Genomic DNA, 20,025 nt, shown 5'->3' with positions numbered 1-20,025 from the left:
TCTTCGTAATAATTATAAGTTTATGTTATAAATGGGACGCAATTCATAAAAAAACCCTGCTCATGCGTTGAATACTTGTGGTCTATTTTTGAAGTGTATCTAAAAACAACAGATCCCACGTAAACCGATGTTCGAAATGGACTTTTTGTCTGTCTAAATATTTTAAAGAAGAATAAATACTGTAAACGGCTGGGCAATTTTCTCCGCCTTTTTGAATGTAGAAGCTAATTTTTTTAAACACATTTCAAAAAACTAAAATTGAATAATTTTGTAGGGAATTGTTGAATCGGTAGGGAGGCGAATCTGTCCATCCAAACACTTATTTAGCTCTGTAGTATTATTTGATGGCTGCAAACAATTTAAACTTTGCTAACGACTAATGATTAATTGACTAGTGGCTTGGAATCAATACTAACTTCAGAAATATCCAGTATCAACTTATCTCTTAAGTCATTTAACTTTGGCGATGACCCAAAATCTTATCCGTAATTGTTGTATTCTCCCTACATAAATTTTTTCCTTCAGTTTGCTCTGCCGTATTAATTATTGTCACTATAGTATTAGCAATTATTTTAGTCCTGGTAGTCATTTTTATGCGGCCCGGTAGATTTGTCCTGGTAGATTTTTGGCCTGAGAGACCTATCTTTCGCCTGAGATGTAATATCTATCATTCACCATTTTGCACAGCTGAACTCATTTTACTATTAAAAATTGAATTAAAAAGCGAAATGGTTTTCATTTTTTCAATTTAAATTGTAATTTTTTTCATACGGTTATATGACTCTTTTACTGCAACAGTATGTTATTTTTGCATTATAATTTTTGTGTTTGACATAATATTTTGATAAATTTGATATGCTTTATTGCTCTCAAACGAAGTTAAGAAATTATTCATAAACCGCCAATTTAAAATAGAATTTGGGTGGTGATAATCTGTTCGGTTGTGATTGTTTCATGGACATATTTGAAGCAATTGCTCGCAAATACTTTTTATGGCTGATATTCATGCGCGGCACAAACAACTCATTTTATTCTGCCGTGATTCTCCTAATTCCTCTTTTTTTAACCATGTGCTTCCCCTTTTTGTTGTGCAACGGTAAATTCTTGAAGCGCTCGTTGACTGTGTATGGCCTCCAAGAATTTGCAAATATCTGGCTTGTTAATTTGAAGCACCGATTCAAATTTCATGGAAATCGGCTATCGCATTGTTACTTCTCGGTAGGTGTTCAACCATGCGATGATATACATTCCACATTACGAGATCAAAGCGTTGTTTTCGCCTAGTCCAATTCCGGCCGAGAGATATTCACCAAAATAATCAGCAAAATTGAGAGCTTCAAAACCTTGCAACGATATCTGGAGCATTTTGAACCAAGATTCAGTATGTTTGACGGCGGAAAGGCAAGTTGAGTTCTGCAAACATGCGGATATTCAAACTGAAATTCTTTTCCTCCCGATATTTGACAGACAAGCCCAATGTGGTTTGTTCATTTTATCCACAAAAACCCTTCCGATTACCTGAACGGTGGTTGTCCCCTCCCCCACCGTAGGGCAAGAGCACATAGCACAGAGGATGGGTTGTCAGCTCTTTAGGCACTGCTCCTTATTGACTGCCCATAGGAAGCACAAATATAAAAACAAAAATGTTTTTTTTTGGACGATATTTTTATTGATTTTTTAGTTCGGTGTATGCTTTTGTTGACGCTCGTCCTTCTTTACCCCCCTGTTCTTTTAACCATGAACTTCATATTTAATGAGGTCTCAGAATGAAATCTTCGGACGGAAACCCGACCGAATCATATAGAATTGGGGTCACTGAAACGCATAATTTTTAATGTTAAAGCGTAAATACACAATACATAACGTGAAAATTTGATGTTGAATCACGTGAAGGTTTTAAGGCATGCGTGTTTAACTTTCTACTGCGATGGTTTTCGTTTAAATCACATGGTACGTCGTTCAATGTTACACATGGGTTTTTTCCCGTGGGGGTTTGTTTCCTATTATAAATGTACGGGAGTTTTTTCAGTGGGGGTTCATTTCCTAGACCCGTTCAACAGACGCGAAGTGATAGCATAGGCTAATAGTTTTCTCATCGTGAATGTTTTAGGACCGCTGTGTGAATTTATAAGACCTTGGTGCGCATTTGTTAAGTGATCATCAAAATCTCAAATTGCAATTTTTTTCTGTGATGTCTACCGCTAAGCAACTGAATGACATGGGTAATTTTATTTGCTAAACTCTCGAGCTTGTTTTTTTAATAAAGTTGCGTGGCTAAGTTTTATTTAGTAACTTTTCTAACTCAACAAATGACCTCTGAAAATTGGATATAGGGAACTGTCTAATTGAAAGTCATTTAAATGCTTCATTAGAAGCACTTGAAAGTTCAGCAGGATTTGTTTTTTTATTGACATCCTTCAGTTCTGATAAGCACTCGTAAATTTTTAATTGCTCGCAAACGAAGTTTGTAGCAATTATATTAGGCTGTGTTTTTGGGTGATTTTTCGCTTGGCTGATTTTTTGTCTGACCCTTTTGACTTTTCGTCCGCAAAAACGGGATAAACAGGTAATGCCTGGATGGCATTTAGTTTTCTTTTAGCGTTTCGGTTGACTAGTTTCGGAGCATGCTATTCACTAAAACTTTTGGAGACATAACCGTTTGTCGGTTATGTTCAACTTTTTAGTCCAATTTGATACCCCTCTAACTGCTCAAAACGGTTTTTTTTTTCACGGAACGTTTTTTTGCTCAGTATCTGCCGAAGGCTTTTTTGAACTTATCAATTTTCAGATCATGCGCTACTCGACTTTTTCAAGGCTACCATCGGTTTAAAGAGTTGAGGGGGAACTATTCGGCCTATAAGAGACGTCTCAACGAGAAAAGGGAGAGGGAATTTTGGACAGGGCTGAGCTTGGCCAATGTCTGGCCAAATTGATTCAAAAAGTGTTCACGTATTCCAATTTTTAGGCACATGTGTTGGAAGGGAAGTACTGGCGCAGGCAAGACTCGGCTGTCATCTCAGAGTACATGAGCTGGCGATGGTACTACAAAATAAAGGTAACACTAATAACGGCTCTTATCTCATTCACACACACACACACACACACACACACACACACACACACACACACACGCACGCACGCACGCACACACGCACACACACACACACACACACGCGCACACACACACACATCCTCTGTGAATCACTGTATGGGATATTCCTGAATAGACGTTAAAGATATCATGAGAATAGGTATAGAATAACTGAGAATTTTGCTACCTTCAAAACCCTGGACAAACTTAGTGATATTTGTGGAAACTGACTGGATGTTGATTTTGGGGCGTGTCATGACAGCTCTTTGACCACCTTCTCCTCTCCTTTTTGGTTGAAAATTGTTTTGAATTTGAAATTTTTACTTTTTGGTTTTAAGATGCTTGAATATCCAAAGTAGTTATATCGGAGCAAGACAGGGGGGGGGGGGGGGGGGGGGGTAAAAGGATGTACCTATGTATTAACATTAGGTATAGCCTATTTTCGTCCAATTTCCAAAGATGTACCTAAAAAGAGAGTGAGAACAATAGACCTGTCATCTTATCGTAATTACCCAGGGGTAATTATCTTAATTACCCCAGGGAAATGCATCCGCTCTAATGCACTTCAGCTAATCTTATCTACTAAATAAATTATATCTGCAGAACTTTTACTTTTAATCATTTTTACTTTTTATTCATTCGCGCATAGCTATCACAACTATAACTTTCGTTCATTCATTTACATAAGGAGAATACTATTTTATCAATTTCAATTGTAATTCACTAGAATTTACACAATTTTGTGCTGATATACGTAAACTTTGACAATTTTACCATTTTTTGCCAAAAAATACCCAATTCTTGGCAAAAATACCCAATTCTGACCAAAAAATACCCAATTCTTGGCAAAAAATACCCAATTTTCCCAAAAAATACCCAATTCTTCCCAAAAAATACCCAATTCTGGGCAAAAAATACCCAATTTTTCCCGAAAAATACCCAATTCTTGGCAAAAAAATACCCAATTCTGGCCGAGAAAAACCAAATTCTTCCCAAAAATACCCGATTCCTGGCAAAAAATACCTAATTTTTCCCAAAAAATACCCAATTCTGGTCAAAAAATACCCAATTTTGACCAAAAAGTACCCAAATCTTACGAAAAATACCCAATTCGTGGCCAAAAAATAACCAGATAGAGCACAAAATACCCAGTGTTGATAACATATTTCAAAAAATTACCCAAAATTCAAATAAAATTACTCAAATTTGTCTAATTTCTTCCCATTATTCCCACAATTTCGTAATTTCAGAACCTTGCATGTTTCAAAATCTTTATTGTAATAACGAAATCTCTCGCGTGATCGCATTATTTTTGTCTGGAGGTAAATGACCTCTGATTTGTGAATACCCAATAACAAATCTACTGTGTCATCTGTTAATAATCATAAAATTCTCACGTGATTAGACAATTAGACACTGAATTGACAAAAATACGTCATACTATCGTCACAATTAAGTCATAGTGTCGTCATAATTACGTCATGATGTCGTCATAATTACGTTATAGTGTCGTCAATATTGCGTCATTTTGTCGTCATAATTACGTCATATTCAACAAAGTTCTTTATCATTTTTATTCAATGTTCATTTGTTTGATTTTAAACTTTCAGTGCAGTTGAGTAAAATATTTCTCACAATTTCTAGCAATCAGATTTATTCCGTTGCAACTTTTAATTCTACATTCTGTTTAACTCCTTTTCTATCTCACTTCTTATATTAGTTTTCCATTAATCTACGTTTCAGATATAATGCCAAGAACTTCTAATCCAAAGGAACAGTGTTCTTCATGCAATAAACTTATATTGAGATCTAATATGAGCAGGCATGAGAAGCTTCACGCAAGAGTTTGCCCACAATGCTCCCAGTCATTTCCGGATGACGAGAAACTGCAGCGTCACATTGCTTCAAAACATGCACCATCTCTCATTCAAAAGAAGAAGTTTTCATGCAGAAGCTGCAATTTATCGTTCTGCACATATTATCAACTTATTCATCATAAACGAAACATTCATCATTCTGCTCCAGTGGCTTACGATGACGTTGACTTATCTATATACGGAGAATCCTTCGCTCTTCGCAGTGAACTAGAAACAGTCAAGCACTTTTTACAAGACTCAGTGCTTGAATTGTCTAGAAAGAAAGTACACAACTTCAAGTTAGTCGAACTCAGCCACGAAATAGTGATCAACAAATTGGATTTTGTTTACAAAGACTTACCCAGTTCAGCTAAAATCAATATTTCGTTTGGATTCGTGCTGCAGAGTGTGCATAACTCTGACGAGTTTCGATACTATTACGCAGCAGATAACAACCCCGTATTCTTAAATCCTTTGGTTCTCTCTGATGACTCAGATCTCAGTTTTATCAAATCGAAATTGAGAAGTGAAGATTTTCTACCCAATCTAATTAATCAACGTCCAGACACGAAGTGGAAGTTTTATTGTGTTACAAATGTCACTTTCTTTGTATTTCTTCTCAGTGGTGTTCCGCTTGGATGCATTCAACAACCTATTCCATCAGCCTTAGTCAAGAATCCCTTAGTCAAATGTTTTATATCTGATGGAGAGAAAAAACCCTACCAAGACAACTTGTGTATGTTCCGTGCACTGACCTACGAAATACATGGCAGCGATGCGCTACAGCAAAATACGTTGAAATTGATGCAGTCATTTCTCTCAGCGACAAGGAGAGTTGACGAAAACTTTCCAGGCATACATGAAGATGATATTCCTGTACTTGAAGAGATAACTGGCAGAAATATTCAAATATACTCCATTTTTTTCGACGAACAGTCTGAAATGTTTGCTGAACTTTCTCGTCGATCCTGCCTAAAGCGAGCACAGACAACTTCGCTGTTGAGATATGAGAATCATATCTGTTGGACAGCAGACGTCAATAAATTCCTAAAAAGTTCCGGTGCTATGTATGCGATCAGTTTTTCGACAGATCCTTCAATCTTATGAGACACATGCAAAACTGCTCCGACAACATACATCACAAATATCCTACAGGAGCTTATCAATTAGCAGAAACTATTTTTGATCGTTTGGATGACGTTAAAATTAATGTACCTCAAGAGCTCAGGCTTTTTTCTCATCTTATTGTATTTGATTTTGAGTCAATAACCGTCCCCGACAATACACTCAGAAACACAGATTTGACTTCGTGGATTGGAAAACATGTTCCCATTAGCGTGTCGATAGCTTCCAACCTACTTGAAGACCCAATATTCATTTGCAACGAGGATCCATATCAATTGATTCGTGATTTTGTATCCAACTTGACATATATAGCGGAAAAGAGCACGCTATTAATGAGAGAAAAACTCAATGCTTTCGTGCTGGAACTGGAAGAGAAATATGGGGCTATTCGACAATTGGTTCCAGTGAAAGATAACAAGGGACCCACCAGCGCAGAAGACTTATTTGACAACGAAGCTGAACCCGACGAGGAGGACGACGACGACCTTGAAATTAGGAGACTGAGATGCGAGCTCAAGATGTTATCAAATTTGAGACAAGACTTTGAGAACTATTACAGCACCATTCCTGTTTTCGGGTTTAATAGCTCACGGTACGATTTGAACTTGATAAAAGAATTTCTTCTACATCATCTCCTAATAGAAAAAAAACGTTGTTCCCAAAGTGATTCGAATGGGGAACAAATATATTGGAATGAACTTTCTTGGCTTGCAATTTCTCGACATTTTGAACTTCCTGGGAGGAGCTACAACTCTGGATAATTTTCTGAAAGCGTATGGAGCCAGTGAAGAGAAGGGTTTTTTCCCTTATGAGTGGTTTGACAGTGCTGAAAAAATGAATGAGACCCAACTGCCACCAATTGAAAGCTTCTGGAGTAAGTTGAAAAACCATAACGTCTTGTCAGTCGATTACGATAAGTTCATGGATTGCAAAAAAAGGGGAATTGAAGAAAAGGAAGCTTTAAAGAAGCTGAAATTAAAAACAGTTCCCAAAAATGCAGCGGAAAACTATCGGGAACTTCATTACATTTGGGAAAAGGAGAACATGAACACTTTTCGTGATTTTCTCAAGTGGTATAACAACAAAGACGTCATGCCCACTCTTGATGCGATGACAAAGATGATTCAATTTTACCACTCAAAACAAATTGATATGTTGAAACTGGGCTATACGCTTCCCAACTTGGCAAACAGATTTCTCCATTCATCAACAGATGCTGCATTTTTCCCATTCTGCGAGCAAGACAAGGAATATGATAACTATATCAGAAATTGGCTGACGGGAGGACCCTCGATTATCTTCACCCGATATGCAAAAGTCGGCGAAACGAAGATTAGAGAGTCCGAAAATGTATGCAAATCTATAGTAGGCATTGATGCAAGTCAACTATACCCATTCTCAATGACCAAGGAAATGCCAACTGGACTCTACACAAAATGGGAGTTCAACGTCGACACTGCAAAGTTTCACCCAAAAAGGAATTGGAGGAGTTTCTTTGAGCAGCAAGTAATCGATTACTTGCAGAGCACTCGTCCAGAATGTTTAATACAGTCACAGTTCAGTCACAAAAAACAGAAAAGAATTGGAACTTATCTCGTCGATGGCTTCTGCTCTCATTGCAACACAGTGTTTGAGGCAATGGGATGCTACTTTCACTTTTGTCCCTGTCAGGAGGAAAAGCCGCTGTTATTTGAAGATATAGAGAACGGATTAAAGACACGGGAACGAGATAGTGATCGAAGAGAGTATCTGCAGGGATTAGGATACACAGTTGTTGAAATTTGGGAGTGTCAGTGGAAAAAGTGGAGGAGGGAAAACATAAATGGAGTAAAAGAATTCGTCAACAAGAAATATCCATTTCAGCAATCCCTTTCCAAAAATGCTCTTATTGAAAAAATAAAACGAGGAGATTTGTTCGGAGTTGTTGATTGTAGTCTGGAGGTTCCATAGGAGTTATACCCCTACTTTGAAAATTTTCCTCCCATTTTTAAGAATTGTGAAGTTGGGCGAGATGACATTGGGGACCATATGAAAGAATTTGCTGAGCGACACAAGTTATTATCAAAACCACGAAAAATGCTCATCTCTAGTTTCAAGCTCGACAGAGGACCAATTATTACTCCGCTGTTACTGTTTTACCTTGAAAAAGGATTAGTCTTAACAGATGTCTTCTGGTTTTTACAGTATACTCCACAAAAATGCTTCCAGTCCTTTGTGCAAAACGTTGTTGATGCTCGCCGCAATGGAGACCGAAACAAAGACTCAACAGTTGTTGCGGAGACCATGAAATTGATAGGTAACAGTTCATACGGATATCAAATAATGGACCGTAGTCGGCATACAAACACAAAATATGTCAAAGGACCGCAAGTGGATAAATTAATTAACAACAGATTTTTCAAGACCCTAAATGAGTTGCCAGAAGAGATTTACGAAGTGGAGTTAAACAAGACACGTATCATTCATAAAGAACCAATAATAGTTGGTTTTTTTATTTTGCAGTACGCTAAGCTTACAATGTTGCAACTCAAGTACAATTTTTTCTCCACTTTCTGTGACAAAAATAAGTACGAACTCATTGAAATGGATACCGACAGTTTGTACATGGCGCTTAGTGAGGAAAAACTTGACAAAATCATTCGACCAGAAATGCAATCATTGTGGTACTGGATGAGACAGAGCGACTGCAGTGATAATTTTGCAGCAAACTCAAGCAGCAACTTTTTCCCACGTGAATGTTGCAACAAGCATGCGAATTTTGACAAGAGAACTCCAGGCTTGTTCAAAGAAGAATTTAGATGCTCAGAAATGATTGCTTTGTGCTCAAAAACTTATTGCTGCTACGATGAGCAATCAGATACTGTAAAATTATCCAGTAAGGGGCTCAACAAAAACAACATCGAGGAACCCTTAGCCAAATACAGAAAAGTATTGTTTGATGAGGAGCGGGTATATTCAACGAACAGGGGATTTCGCGTAGTCAACAATCAGAAAGTATGCACATATGAACTCAAAAAAGTGGGACTGTCATACTTTTATCCCAAGCGTAAAGTCTGTGAAGACGGAATTCACACTACTCCTTTAGATATATAAGTCATTAACTTTAGATTTTGTAATTTTTTAGCCTTCTTTCATTTTATATCTTTTTCAATTCACTGTTTACCTCACAAAATTTCTTTTGAAAAAAATCCTTGTATAAAATAACTAAATTAGATACAAATACACATACAAATGATTAAGTACAAAATTTACAAATTTTTTTAAAAAAAGTTTTGAAAACCATTTGCATCATTTTACGGATTAATGTTTAAACAATTAAAGATTTTGGTTGTCAAAACTTACAAAACATCAGCAAAGAAATTCAAAATATGAAAATCATTTAAATATTTAGACGAGACTTTAGAAAATAACACATGTGCAAAATAAATAGCATATAAACCACACAATTCTGAATCTTGGAGTTTTTCCTGTACTAATGAACCAAAGTTTGATTTCGTCTTGATGCCATATTTTTCCAAAACTTCTCCCATCGAATCACCGTAGAACAACTTTCCATTTTTATTGGCTAGCAAAATCCAGTGCGAGCCCGGTTGAGTAGATGGATCTGTGTTGATTATACAAAACGTGTTTGTAGGTAAATTTTTTGGTCGAAGATCTGCAGGGAAGGAACCCAGATATTTGAACTTTAGGTGTGGGAACCTGTTGACAACATGTAAGAGTTGTTGATTATCCATTTTTGGTGACTGATCCCTCTTTGTCAATTGCAATTGAACTTATACGTTCACCACTAACAAATAATTCTACAGTATTAGCCAAATTGTTAGCAAAGTAGAGCTCTAAACGAATTCCTGCTCCAACTACATCAGGAAAATGCATTTCGACATTGGCCTCCTGTGTTGAAGTAAGATCGAAAAATAAATGAAAATGGTTTTCAAAATCCTTGTATTGAATGTTAGGACCGTCATCATCAAACTTGAGTGCTTTCATCGTTTCAGCATAAGCTCTCACATGATTTTCCGTTTGCAAGTTAACTATAGTTTGATTCCCACGCACAATTTTAACTTGTCGAAGACCAAATTTACGAAAATGGAACGGATTCGTGTTGTATGTTCCACTGAACTCATTATTCAGATTCATAGCAATATCAATCATTCGAATTGGCTTGTTTGAAAATATATTTTCTTGTATAAACTGATTCTGTCCAGCTGGAATGATAAACGTTTTTGGAAGTTCTTCATTATAGTAAAATATGGCAGGTTCTCGCAGCAGTCTGCTTTTGAAACTTCTCATCCAGTTATCTGAGATTGCTACCTGTCTAGTAAAAAGGCAAGCTTCCAAAATTGTAGCCTCAGAGTTCAGCCCACCAGTATCGATCATATAGAACGCTGGAGATGACCGGATCAATTTCAGTCTGAGGTTGACATTTGGGAGAAGTAAAGTTTCACAGGCAAATAGACCTATTGCTAACGGACCGTAAAAAGTAAAATCATCTTTATCCTTTTTAAAAACAGTATCTGTAAATGCTCTTTTTGTAAAATCGTTTGGCTCAATCTCGTATCGATATCCTTGGCATTGAGATAAGCTTTCCTTCGTTCCTTTTGTCCCTGAAAATTCAGCAGAGACAAAAGCTTGATGAGCATAAAGAGAATTGGCACTGTGAACTTGTTCATTGTTAAGATATACTTCGCAATTAGAGAAAAGAGAATGAAGAGCATTGTTTACCAATAATGTTTCTTCGGCATTATCTAAACGTGTTCGATCTCCTTTAATAACCCTTCCTCTGATGAATAATCGAGTAGAGCGCAAGTCAGTAAAAATATTACGATCAGTTTCCAATTGAAATTCGATTGTTGACTCGTTTAAGGAATTTGTTGGAAATATTTGCTGTTCATTGGACCAAAGAATGGGGTCTAGAATTGGAACTTTCCCAAAAAAGTCTAGCATAGAGTGAGACAAGGAATTCATTTTAGCCGACCGTTTTTTATAATGATAATTGAGGAAATGATCAAGATTTTTTCTGGAATAATAACGTAAGTTGAACTTGACCAATAGGGAAGAAGGGAACAAGGTGCCCAGCAGCGTTTCTTAATTCTACATGGATACTGTGGAAGTTGGATTTGATTACTTTATGGAATCTCAAGTGTTCGAAACTGCGATAACTCAGAACCTGAGATCTCTTAAAATTCTCATCATTGTGGAACTCTCGGTGTTTGAACGGAAACGAGCGTAGAAGAGGACATTTCACATCACCGACTGAATTGGGTTCAACTATATCCAAGTAGAGTAAAACTGTATGTGTTCCAGTAATATCAAAAGGGAGATCTGCCGTTGCCCAGGACTTGGTGTTGTATGACCCTTTAGAATCAGGTGGCATAACAGGTTTGTCAGCTTCAACGCCCAAGTTAGCAGCCAAACTTTTGCTGAAGGATACATTTTGAGATCCTCTATTGCAAAAAGTTAGTCTTCGACTTTTTTTGTCGATGTTGATAGAAAATTGAGGATCTAAGTTTTTGGGATGTCGTGCTTTTTTGGGTATATCTGTAAGACTCTTCGCAAATTCGTCCATAGAGTTAAAAACTGCTGGTGGAATAGCGAATACATGCTTAAATTTCTCATCATAGTGAAATGTCATCAATCCTCCTTCAATGTTATAACATATACCGGGATATGATACTTCGACTAAAGCTACTTCCCATGATCCATCCAGTTCAATTTTGTCGGGAAGAAAATTGGTGAACGAAGCCATTGCATTTTGAGGGTAAACTTGAGAGGAAGCGTTGGATACCAATTCTAGATAAAACGAATTCATGATGTTTGACTGTTCTGTGTGACGTTTGTTTGGAAAAATGATTAGTCAAGGTTCTTCAAAAAGTCTTTGCGAATTTTTTGTCGAGTAACACTTTGTCTAGTGTTTTTCCTCTTTTTCATACCACCACCAACTTGTTTCTGTATTGTTGATTTTGCAGTCTTCTTTACTGCTTTTTTAATCGAAGTCTGTCCTGATAAAACACCACCAATTTCGGGAATGGCTGACTCGATTACATCTCGTCCAATTTTTTTTGCTGCAGGTAAAACGTATTTCTTGAGAATGGGAAGAGTTGTCCTAGCGACTGTTCTAGCCAAGGCTCCAAAGCCACGCCCCCTCTGACGAGGAACTCCTTTAAAATAAGGAAGATTGTAACCGTCCATTTTCTAGCGCGACTAATTGAAAAATGATTATGCAACTTTTGACAATTCTTGTTCGTAAAAGATTCCATCAATGTTTTCTCCTTTCTGATCAACAACAAAATATGTCGGGAAGGGCGCTGAAGTATTTATTTTTCGAACTAGGAAAATTTCATGTGTATAGTGAGGTTTATATCCTTTCTGAAATTTGCCCTCTGCTAATGCCAACCTAACTTTATCTCCTACTTGAAACTTGGGCTTTGTATTTTTTCGTAGCTTCATTCGCTTGTACATGACAGTCAAAAAGTCAGCATTCACTACATCTTTGGGCGCCAACCCAATATTCCGATTGATTCTTGAGTTAATGACGTCAACAAACATTTGCAGTTCTTTGATATAGGTTAATGTGTCGTTTTCTTCCAGGTAGCGGTAAATTAAAACTTTCAGGGTTCGTATAGCTCTCTCGCCAAAAGCTACTTTTGTTTCACTATAAGTGTGATAATATTTGATTCCCACGTCCTCGCAGAAATTGGCCATATCTCCGAAAAACTCTTTTCCCTGATCTAGCCATAATTTTTTTGGGAAATTGAGTTCGTTCTTTTTCGAACACATTTTGATAAAAGCTGCTTTTACGGCCTCTGCTCCTTTTCTCCGTAATGGTTCTACTCGCAGGTATCGAGAAAAAACATCTACAGTAACGAGTAAAAAGTTGATACCTCGATTCCATCGTGATAGTTTATCCATTTGCGCAAGATCCAAGCACCAAATCTCATCAATATAGCGAGCATGCGCATTTAGCCGGGGAAATTTTCGTCTGATTCCTTTGTACTTCGTATAAGAGTCTTTTGACTGTAAAAATTCTGTAACTCTCTCGCGACTGATTCCACTTGCTTTTGTTAGGTTATTGATAGAACCGAAAGCTGTTGGTCCCTTCCCTTTATACAACTTCTGCAATTTGATTCTATCTGAAACTGTAATTGAACCAGTCTGAGCCATACTGTGTCCTCAAAATGTTGTTTTTAACCAGATGTGGTCTCAGATTTAGAACTTTAAGAATAAGGAAATAGTTTGGATCAACTGGAGCGTTCTTCAATTTAATTGAATGAAGGAATGTTTTTATGTCAACTCCTGTGTCAACGTTGTCGACAATAATTGTATTGGAAAGTGAAATTTTTAACCGTTTGTTTTCGTATATCTCTTTCAAAGTTTTCAATGTCTCAGGATAGTTCTTATAGTGAAATTCCAGGTCTGTCTTAAGTTCTTTAGGTGGACGATTGGTTTCTTCGGAACGTTCTTCTTTCACTTTTTTGATAACTGGGAAAACTGTTTCTTCTTTTTTATAGATCTCGCTGTAGGGTTCCGATGGTTTCCTTTTTCTGGTCTCCCACAGTTCTTTTGGAACAAGAACAAACTTTTTGACCTCACTCATTGAAGAAAGTTGAAAATTTGTTCATACAAGGTTGGTATATGTAACTTAATATTGTTATTCCAGCTTTTGAGCCCAATATAAGTCTTCTGGAACTTAGGGTTGTTGATTTTGATGTGAGCTTTCTAAGTTGTTCTTGGAAGCGAGTGAACTGATTTCTTCTTAATCCTGTGAGGTTTCCTTTAATCAAGTTTACAATACACTCACAGAGAAATCTGATGAATTCCTTAGGACAATGTAGAAGGAAAGCTGGTTGAAATTTCTTGTTGAGATTCCGAAAGAGCTTCAGAGTATAATAATTCTGTGCGTTTATCATTAATATCACTAATACGAGCACGACTGTTCGGTACGAAGAATTCTGAAGGAAATGAAGTTACATTTGAACAATATCTTAACAAATCAGGTGTAGATGGTCTCAAATCAATCATAAGATGCCCATATGGTTCTTGTGTAGCGTCATCATACCATTGTTTTAGTTGTTTTCCCAGACCCAGTTGTCTTCCCAATATATCAATTTGCTGCACATCTCTGGGTGATTTGAACAAAACAATGTGAGTAGTCTGAAGCTCGGCGTCACGTCCAGTTTTATTTTTGTGGAAGAGATTATGTTTGATATAAACACAATTTAAATTTCGATGTCTACCGGCTGTCGCAATTTCGTTGAATTTTTCCGACTTGGAAAGAATGTCTAATGAGTCATCGAATATAAGTAAATATTTTGTGCCGTCAGCTGGTAAGTTCTCGATTAATTCAAAGTCAACACCCTGGATGAATTCTATACCTGCAATTGATTGCATCATTGTATCGTAAATTGTCTGAAAGTGCTTATAAAAGTATAAAATTCGATCAAAAGAGGGTTGAAAAGTTTTCATTTGCAGCATATCATTAATGAAAACAGTTTTCCCAGATCCGGAAGGCCCAACAAGATACATCAGAATGCGTTCCTTTGTTGATATAATCTTGTTCATGTTATGCTCTGGGGTTAGGAAGTATGTAACCTACAGCACTTGAAAGAATAGCAATCCAAACTGTTCGTTCGTCACAAGTTCTAGCAAAAATAAGGTTGATAATTGAAAAAAGAAGAAGTATTAATACAACTAAGCACTGGAATATTGACAAAAAAGCTGTTCGAGAGCAAGTGCGTCCGCAAATTTTCCAAGGAGGTCGCTCCTGATTGTTATTATCGAAAATAAAGTCAGCTGCGTGATTGTTATGATCTGTCATTAGAGTGCAACTGATTTTTGTTCGTGTTTAGGAAATAATGATTCACACTTTGATTGAATGGAATCGTGGTGAAAATTTCAGAAAACAACAATATGCTAGACCTGTTATATGTCCCAAGAAACAAAAGTTAAATTTTGAATTAAGGAATGGAACCAGGTAACAGTACCCAGGACCAATATTTAGATTTGTTTTCAGGTATCCCGTTGCATCATGAAATGTGGCATGTAAACGAAAAATTTTCGACCAATTCAAAAGTTTTTCTAACTTTGAATCACCAACTCCTATTAGACCTCCAAATGGAGCTTCTCTGTTAATTTTATCTAGATCTGCATTTTTGTCAAAACTTCGACAGACAGCCAAAAAATAATTTTTCCTTTTTGTATTTCCAACAAAAAGTTGACTGATTTCTTTTTCGAACTCTACAATTTCCTTAATATTCATATCAAGCAACTGTTCTGAAAGAATTTAATTCAAAAAGTGAATAAATAAAGACATCACATACATTATAAAAGTTTACAATTACTTCTATGCACTTTGCGATTTTGTCGGGTTTTTGACTTTGTTCAGCACTGAAATAATTTCATTGCTCATTCGATGTAATTTCTGCAACTCCCCAATTCTGACAGAAAGGAAGCATTTCCTTCTAAAACTGTCCTTTTCAGTCCCTCGAGTGAAGAGCTTGATGCTGAAATAACATCGATTCGGATCATCTTGGTAAAATGTTCTGGTCACACATACTTTTCGCCTAGCAGTCTCACTCAATTCCCAAAACACATCGAATTTTGCTTTTTCCTCCACATCAGTTGGCTGGAACAAAGTTTCGTCAATCATCAATTTTGCAGTAACTTCTGTGGGTTCAAATTGTAGTGCTTCTTTCAACATCTCAGGTAATTTTTGGATGAAAATTTTCAATTCCCAGACCGACAGCCAACTGATGTAGAACAAATTCACCTTCGACATTTTCGCGAAAGACTTTCAAGTGGGTCCAATTCGAGCTTGTGTTGATAGTCTCCTCTGGGATGCTGATTTGAAATTTCCGGTTGCTGTATTCTTGGAAAGACCAAAGGTTGTTGTTTCCTTGGTGATCCTCATTTGGTTTGCAAACAGTGTCCTCAACTTTCACGTTGGTATCGGTAAACAAAGAATATATGCTTTCATTATGATAATCAAACTGGGAGGAAGGAATAACTGGTCTTCCCTTATGGTTTCGTTTGCGGAAGGGGAAGGCGTAGGGTTTTTTGCTGTCAGCTGAGACTGAACTTTGATCCATCTGTGGCGTGTGAAGTAAGTAAAAGATGAGTTTTTAAAGCAAGAAAGGAAGAATTGAATAAATAAGGTAACTTAATATTGAAAACGAAAAGCAACAAATGAATGAATTATCTTCAAGAAAGAGCTTCATAAATCGAACCAATGAAATTTTAGTAAGAACGAGAATTATTGCGACATCGTAACCAATGAGATCATGTAAAAGCAGTCGTAACCAATGAGATTTGAGTGTTCATCGTGACGTTATAGTTATGTCATTTCTAATTTTAGTAACATCACGTGACGTGACAAATGTTGTCACGTGAGGGAGAATTTAGCAAAGAATACAAGCAACTATTAAGACTTATATTGGAGAGCACCTGTAGTTCGAGAAAGGAACATTTTGATGAAGTGATTGGTTCTCATCATTGTCATTTTCTTGGATAGGAGGAAGAATAAGATCTCGGAAATTGGGAAGATCGAAGGTTTCTGATTTTGTAGAAATTGTATCAGCATGTTTGGAGAACATGTCTTCTACCCACCATACACCGTAGTGATTTATTTCACGAGAGTACGGGAACAAAATACCTTTGCAGTCTTTCAGTGGATGAAATCCTTGTTCTTTTCGAACTCTCTCAATGGCCTGGAAATAAGTGGGAAGAGAAAGTACTGAATTGTTGACTTTTTCTTCTGCTAAGTGGAGGTTATGATGTCTAGCAGCCTCTAAAGTTCTCCACAAATCTTTCGGAAGTGTTAAGCTAGTAGTCTGTGTTTTTATTGTTACTCTTGTGCAATCCACCTCAAAGGATAATTCGATGTTGTTATCAGTTACTGTTGTTCTAAATTTCGATTCCTCTTTGTTGGGAACGAAATCTAAATCAGAATGAAATGTCGAAAGAAAAGATGTTGAAGGAAGTAAAGGAAGTGTTGGAGTATTTTGCATTTTTAAGGCCACTGATATTCAACTGAGACTAAACACAAAATGAACAGAGTTTCTCGGTCCTAGCTTATTTTAACATAGATTATACGAATGATATGATTGGTTAAAAAAATTCATTATAGTAAAAAATTTTTCAAAAAAAAATAATGTAAAACTTTTACAAAAAAAAACTTCAAAAATTGAAAAATGGAATAAAAGAAAAATAAAAAACCGCAAAATTTGCATTTTCTGTTAAAAACCTTATGTAAAAAACGCATTTTTGAAAGAAATTTATTTTAAGTAAAACGATTTTTTTTTTTTCAAAACAAAAATTCCATTAAAAAAAACTTCAAAAACTGAAAGAAAGAAAAGTAAAAAACATCAAAATCTGCATTTTTTGTTAAAAACCTTATGTAAAAAATGACATTTTTGAAGGAAATATGTTTTAAGAAAAACGATTTCTTTTTCAAAAAAATAAAAAAATTTAAATGAAAAAAAAATCAAAAGCTGAAAAATGGAAAAATAGAAAAATAAAAAAACATAAAAATCTGCATTTTTTGTTATAAACCTTAGGTAAAAAACAACTTTTTTTTAAATAAAAAATATTCTCAAAAAATTAACATTTCTATAAAAATAATTATTTTTCTAAATTAAACTCAAAAATTCGAAAAACAAAATGAAAACTATTTTTTTCGAAAATCAACAAATGGAAAAAAAGAAAATTTCAAATTATGCATTTTTCATCAAAAACCTTACGAAAAAAAGACATTTTTCATCCAAAATTGATTTAATTAAATTAAAAAAAAATAAATTTAAAATAAAAAAAAATTTACATAAAAAACTTCAAAAATTGAAAAGTGGAAAAATAGAAAAATAAAAAAAAAACAAAAATAATTATTTCCTTTCAAAAAAGGTTAAGTAGATAAGATTAGCTGAAGTGCATTAGAGCGGATGCATTTCCCTGGGGTAATTAAGATAATTACCCCTGGGTAATCACGATAAGATGACAGGTCTATTGTTCTCACTCTCTTTTTAGGTACATCTTTGGAAATTGGACGAAAATAGGCTATACCTAATGTTAATACATAGGTACATCCTTTTACCCCCCCCCCTGTCTTGCTCCGATATAACTACTATCCAAGGCATCGTGAAATCTTGATGTAATATAAATATCATTATATAGATAAGCTTTTTCTCAAAGTTTATTTTTAATTGCTCTTGAATGCAGTTCATAGCAATTATTGTAAGTGAGAGGTCAGTGGTTCGAATCCCGGTGGGGTCAACGTTTTTCGCACCCATAAAGAAAAATTGATCTAGGCTAGAGCCCCTGATGAATTAAATTGCCTCGCCTGTCGTTCAAGAGCAATTCTTCCGACATTAGTCGGTTTATGTTTGAACTAGTGTACATTTTAGAGAAGCAGATTACTGGAGGTAAATGCGTATTCCTCTTTATGCAAATGTGGGAAATATTGTTAACATGATCCATAGTCTTGATCTCAATTTTATTGAAGACTGTCTCTTAGTTGCTCCTCTTTGTTAACATTTTGAGCTTAGTAGTTACTGTGCAGATTGATCGTTTCATAAGCAGAAGATTCTAGAATTTGTTTTCATTTGACTCATTCAACTCATTAATGATCTCAATTCTAGAGAGGGTTTAGCTGCACAAATCCTGGACGTTTGATTGGCTATAGCAAAGTTGATATCAGCGTTGGGTATTTAATTGTTCACGACAAAACGCCTGATTTTTTAGATGTCTTGAAATACTAAAAAAGAAGTGTAATTTTTTTTTCAGAAGTCACTCATGGTCAATTGCTCTCAAGGAGACCAACTAAAAAGGGGATCTTAATCATCTTTTTAATGCCTCATCCTTATCTGGCCAATTTTCTTAAATTGATAGGTAATTTACAAACCAGAATCTGAACGTATATATTTGAGCAGCTACTTTTTTTCACATGACGGGTATCGTTTCATCAAACGTTCTTACTACTGACCTATTCTTATTCAAGGTGTTGGCCGTTTTGATGCAGCCGTCCTTTCATTTTATCTTAAAAAATTAGCGATATTTTGGGGTTTTACATCGATTTATGCTCACATGTGCGCTTAAAATAAATTAAATTGCAATTTCACTCCTTTTCCTCTCAAACGTAGTTTGAAGCAAAATTTTTGGTCGTTCTGAACTTTTTATGCCATTTTCCGTACTAACGACATCATACTCTGATAGTGTGATAGTTTTTTGCGTGTGACTATCGGACTTTTCGTCCTCACAAACGGGATAAAGAGTGAAGCGCGGAGGGCATTAAATCGCTGAGCAGTTCTCTTAGAGCCTAACGCCTTACTAGTCTCTAAGTATGCGGGTCTCCAAAACTGTTTTGAGGAAATAATTTTGATGCGGTTCATAGAGCTTGAAAGAGAACATTAAATGAATAACTTTTCAGAAATTTACAGTCGTTCAATGTGCTAAAAATCATTACCTTTATAGCTTTCTGAAGAACGATTTTCAACCGCTTTTGCGCTTTTACGGACTGGCCTTAATAATAACTTGTTTCAGGTCTCTGATTCCAAATGGAAATAATTTGAATAAATGCTTTGAAACTAAAAGCTTTGATAAAAATAAGTTTTGTGTTCTCAAACTTTTTCTCTTTTTTAATAGCCGCACAGCGATAGCTGGGGCTATTATTGGCCTTCTCTTGGTTTTTTACAAGTCAAAGAATTTGAATTGTATTGGGGCGCTGTCTTTTTTTTAAGATCTGTTCACACATTTTCATGATTTTTGAAGTGAAATTGGAGTAGTGATTTTGGTCACGCCGAAACAGGAAGTGGAGCGAAAAAGCGAGTGGTTTTGCGGCGTGAATTTTTTTCGCTCTAATTTTAAAGTAGAGTGAGAAAACGGTGTTTGAACAAAAATTCTGTTTCTCGGTAGTGATTTTTTGTTCACATGCGGCAATTTCACTCTGATTTTTACGGTTTTTTCCAT

General features: G+C 35.9%; 1 protein-coding gene across 6 annotated transcripts in view; it reads left to right on the top strand.

The window, feature by feature from the left end:
* The window catches only part of LOC142337423 (uncharacterized), a 94,927-nt gene that overhangs the window by 27,714 nt on the left and 47,188 nt on the right, over positions 1-20,025 (top strand). For 5 of the 6 annotated variants that reach the window (XR_012758947.1, XM_075386631.1, XM_075386633.1 and 2 more), the window contains exons 12-13: positions 2,966-3,055; positions 18,465-18,482. Coding sequence is in view for 5 of the 6 variants with exons in the window: in XM_075386631.1 (XP_075242746.1) it covers positions 2,966-3,055; positions 18,465-18,482 (108 nt within the window). In the remaining variant the exon portion in view is untranslated. The remainder of the gene's footprint in view (positions 1-2,965; positions 3,056-18,464; positions 18,483-20,025) is intronic. The other variant, XM_075386632.1, reaches the window with a different exon arrangement.

This window comes from Convolutriloba macropyga, chromosome 4, assembly GCF_964194025.1.
Source record: "Convolutriloba macropyga chromosome 4, txConMacr16.3, whole genome shotgun sequence".
Classification (NCBI taxonomy): Eukaryota; Metazoa; Xenacoelomorpha; order Acoela; family Convolutidae; genus Convolutriloba; species Convolutriloba macropyga.
Note: the sequence above shows the minus strand (reverse complement) of the source record. Positions and strands in the feature narration are given on the sequence as shown.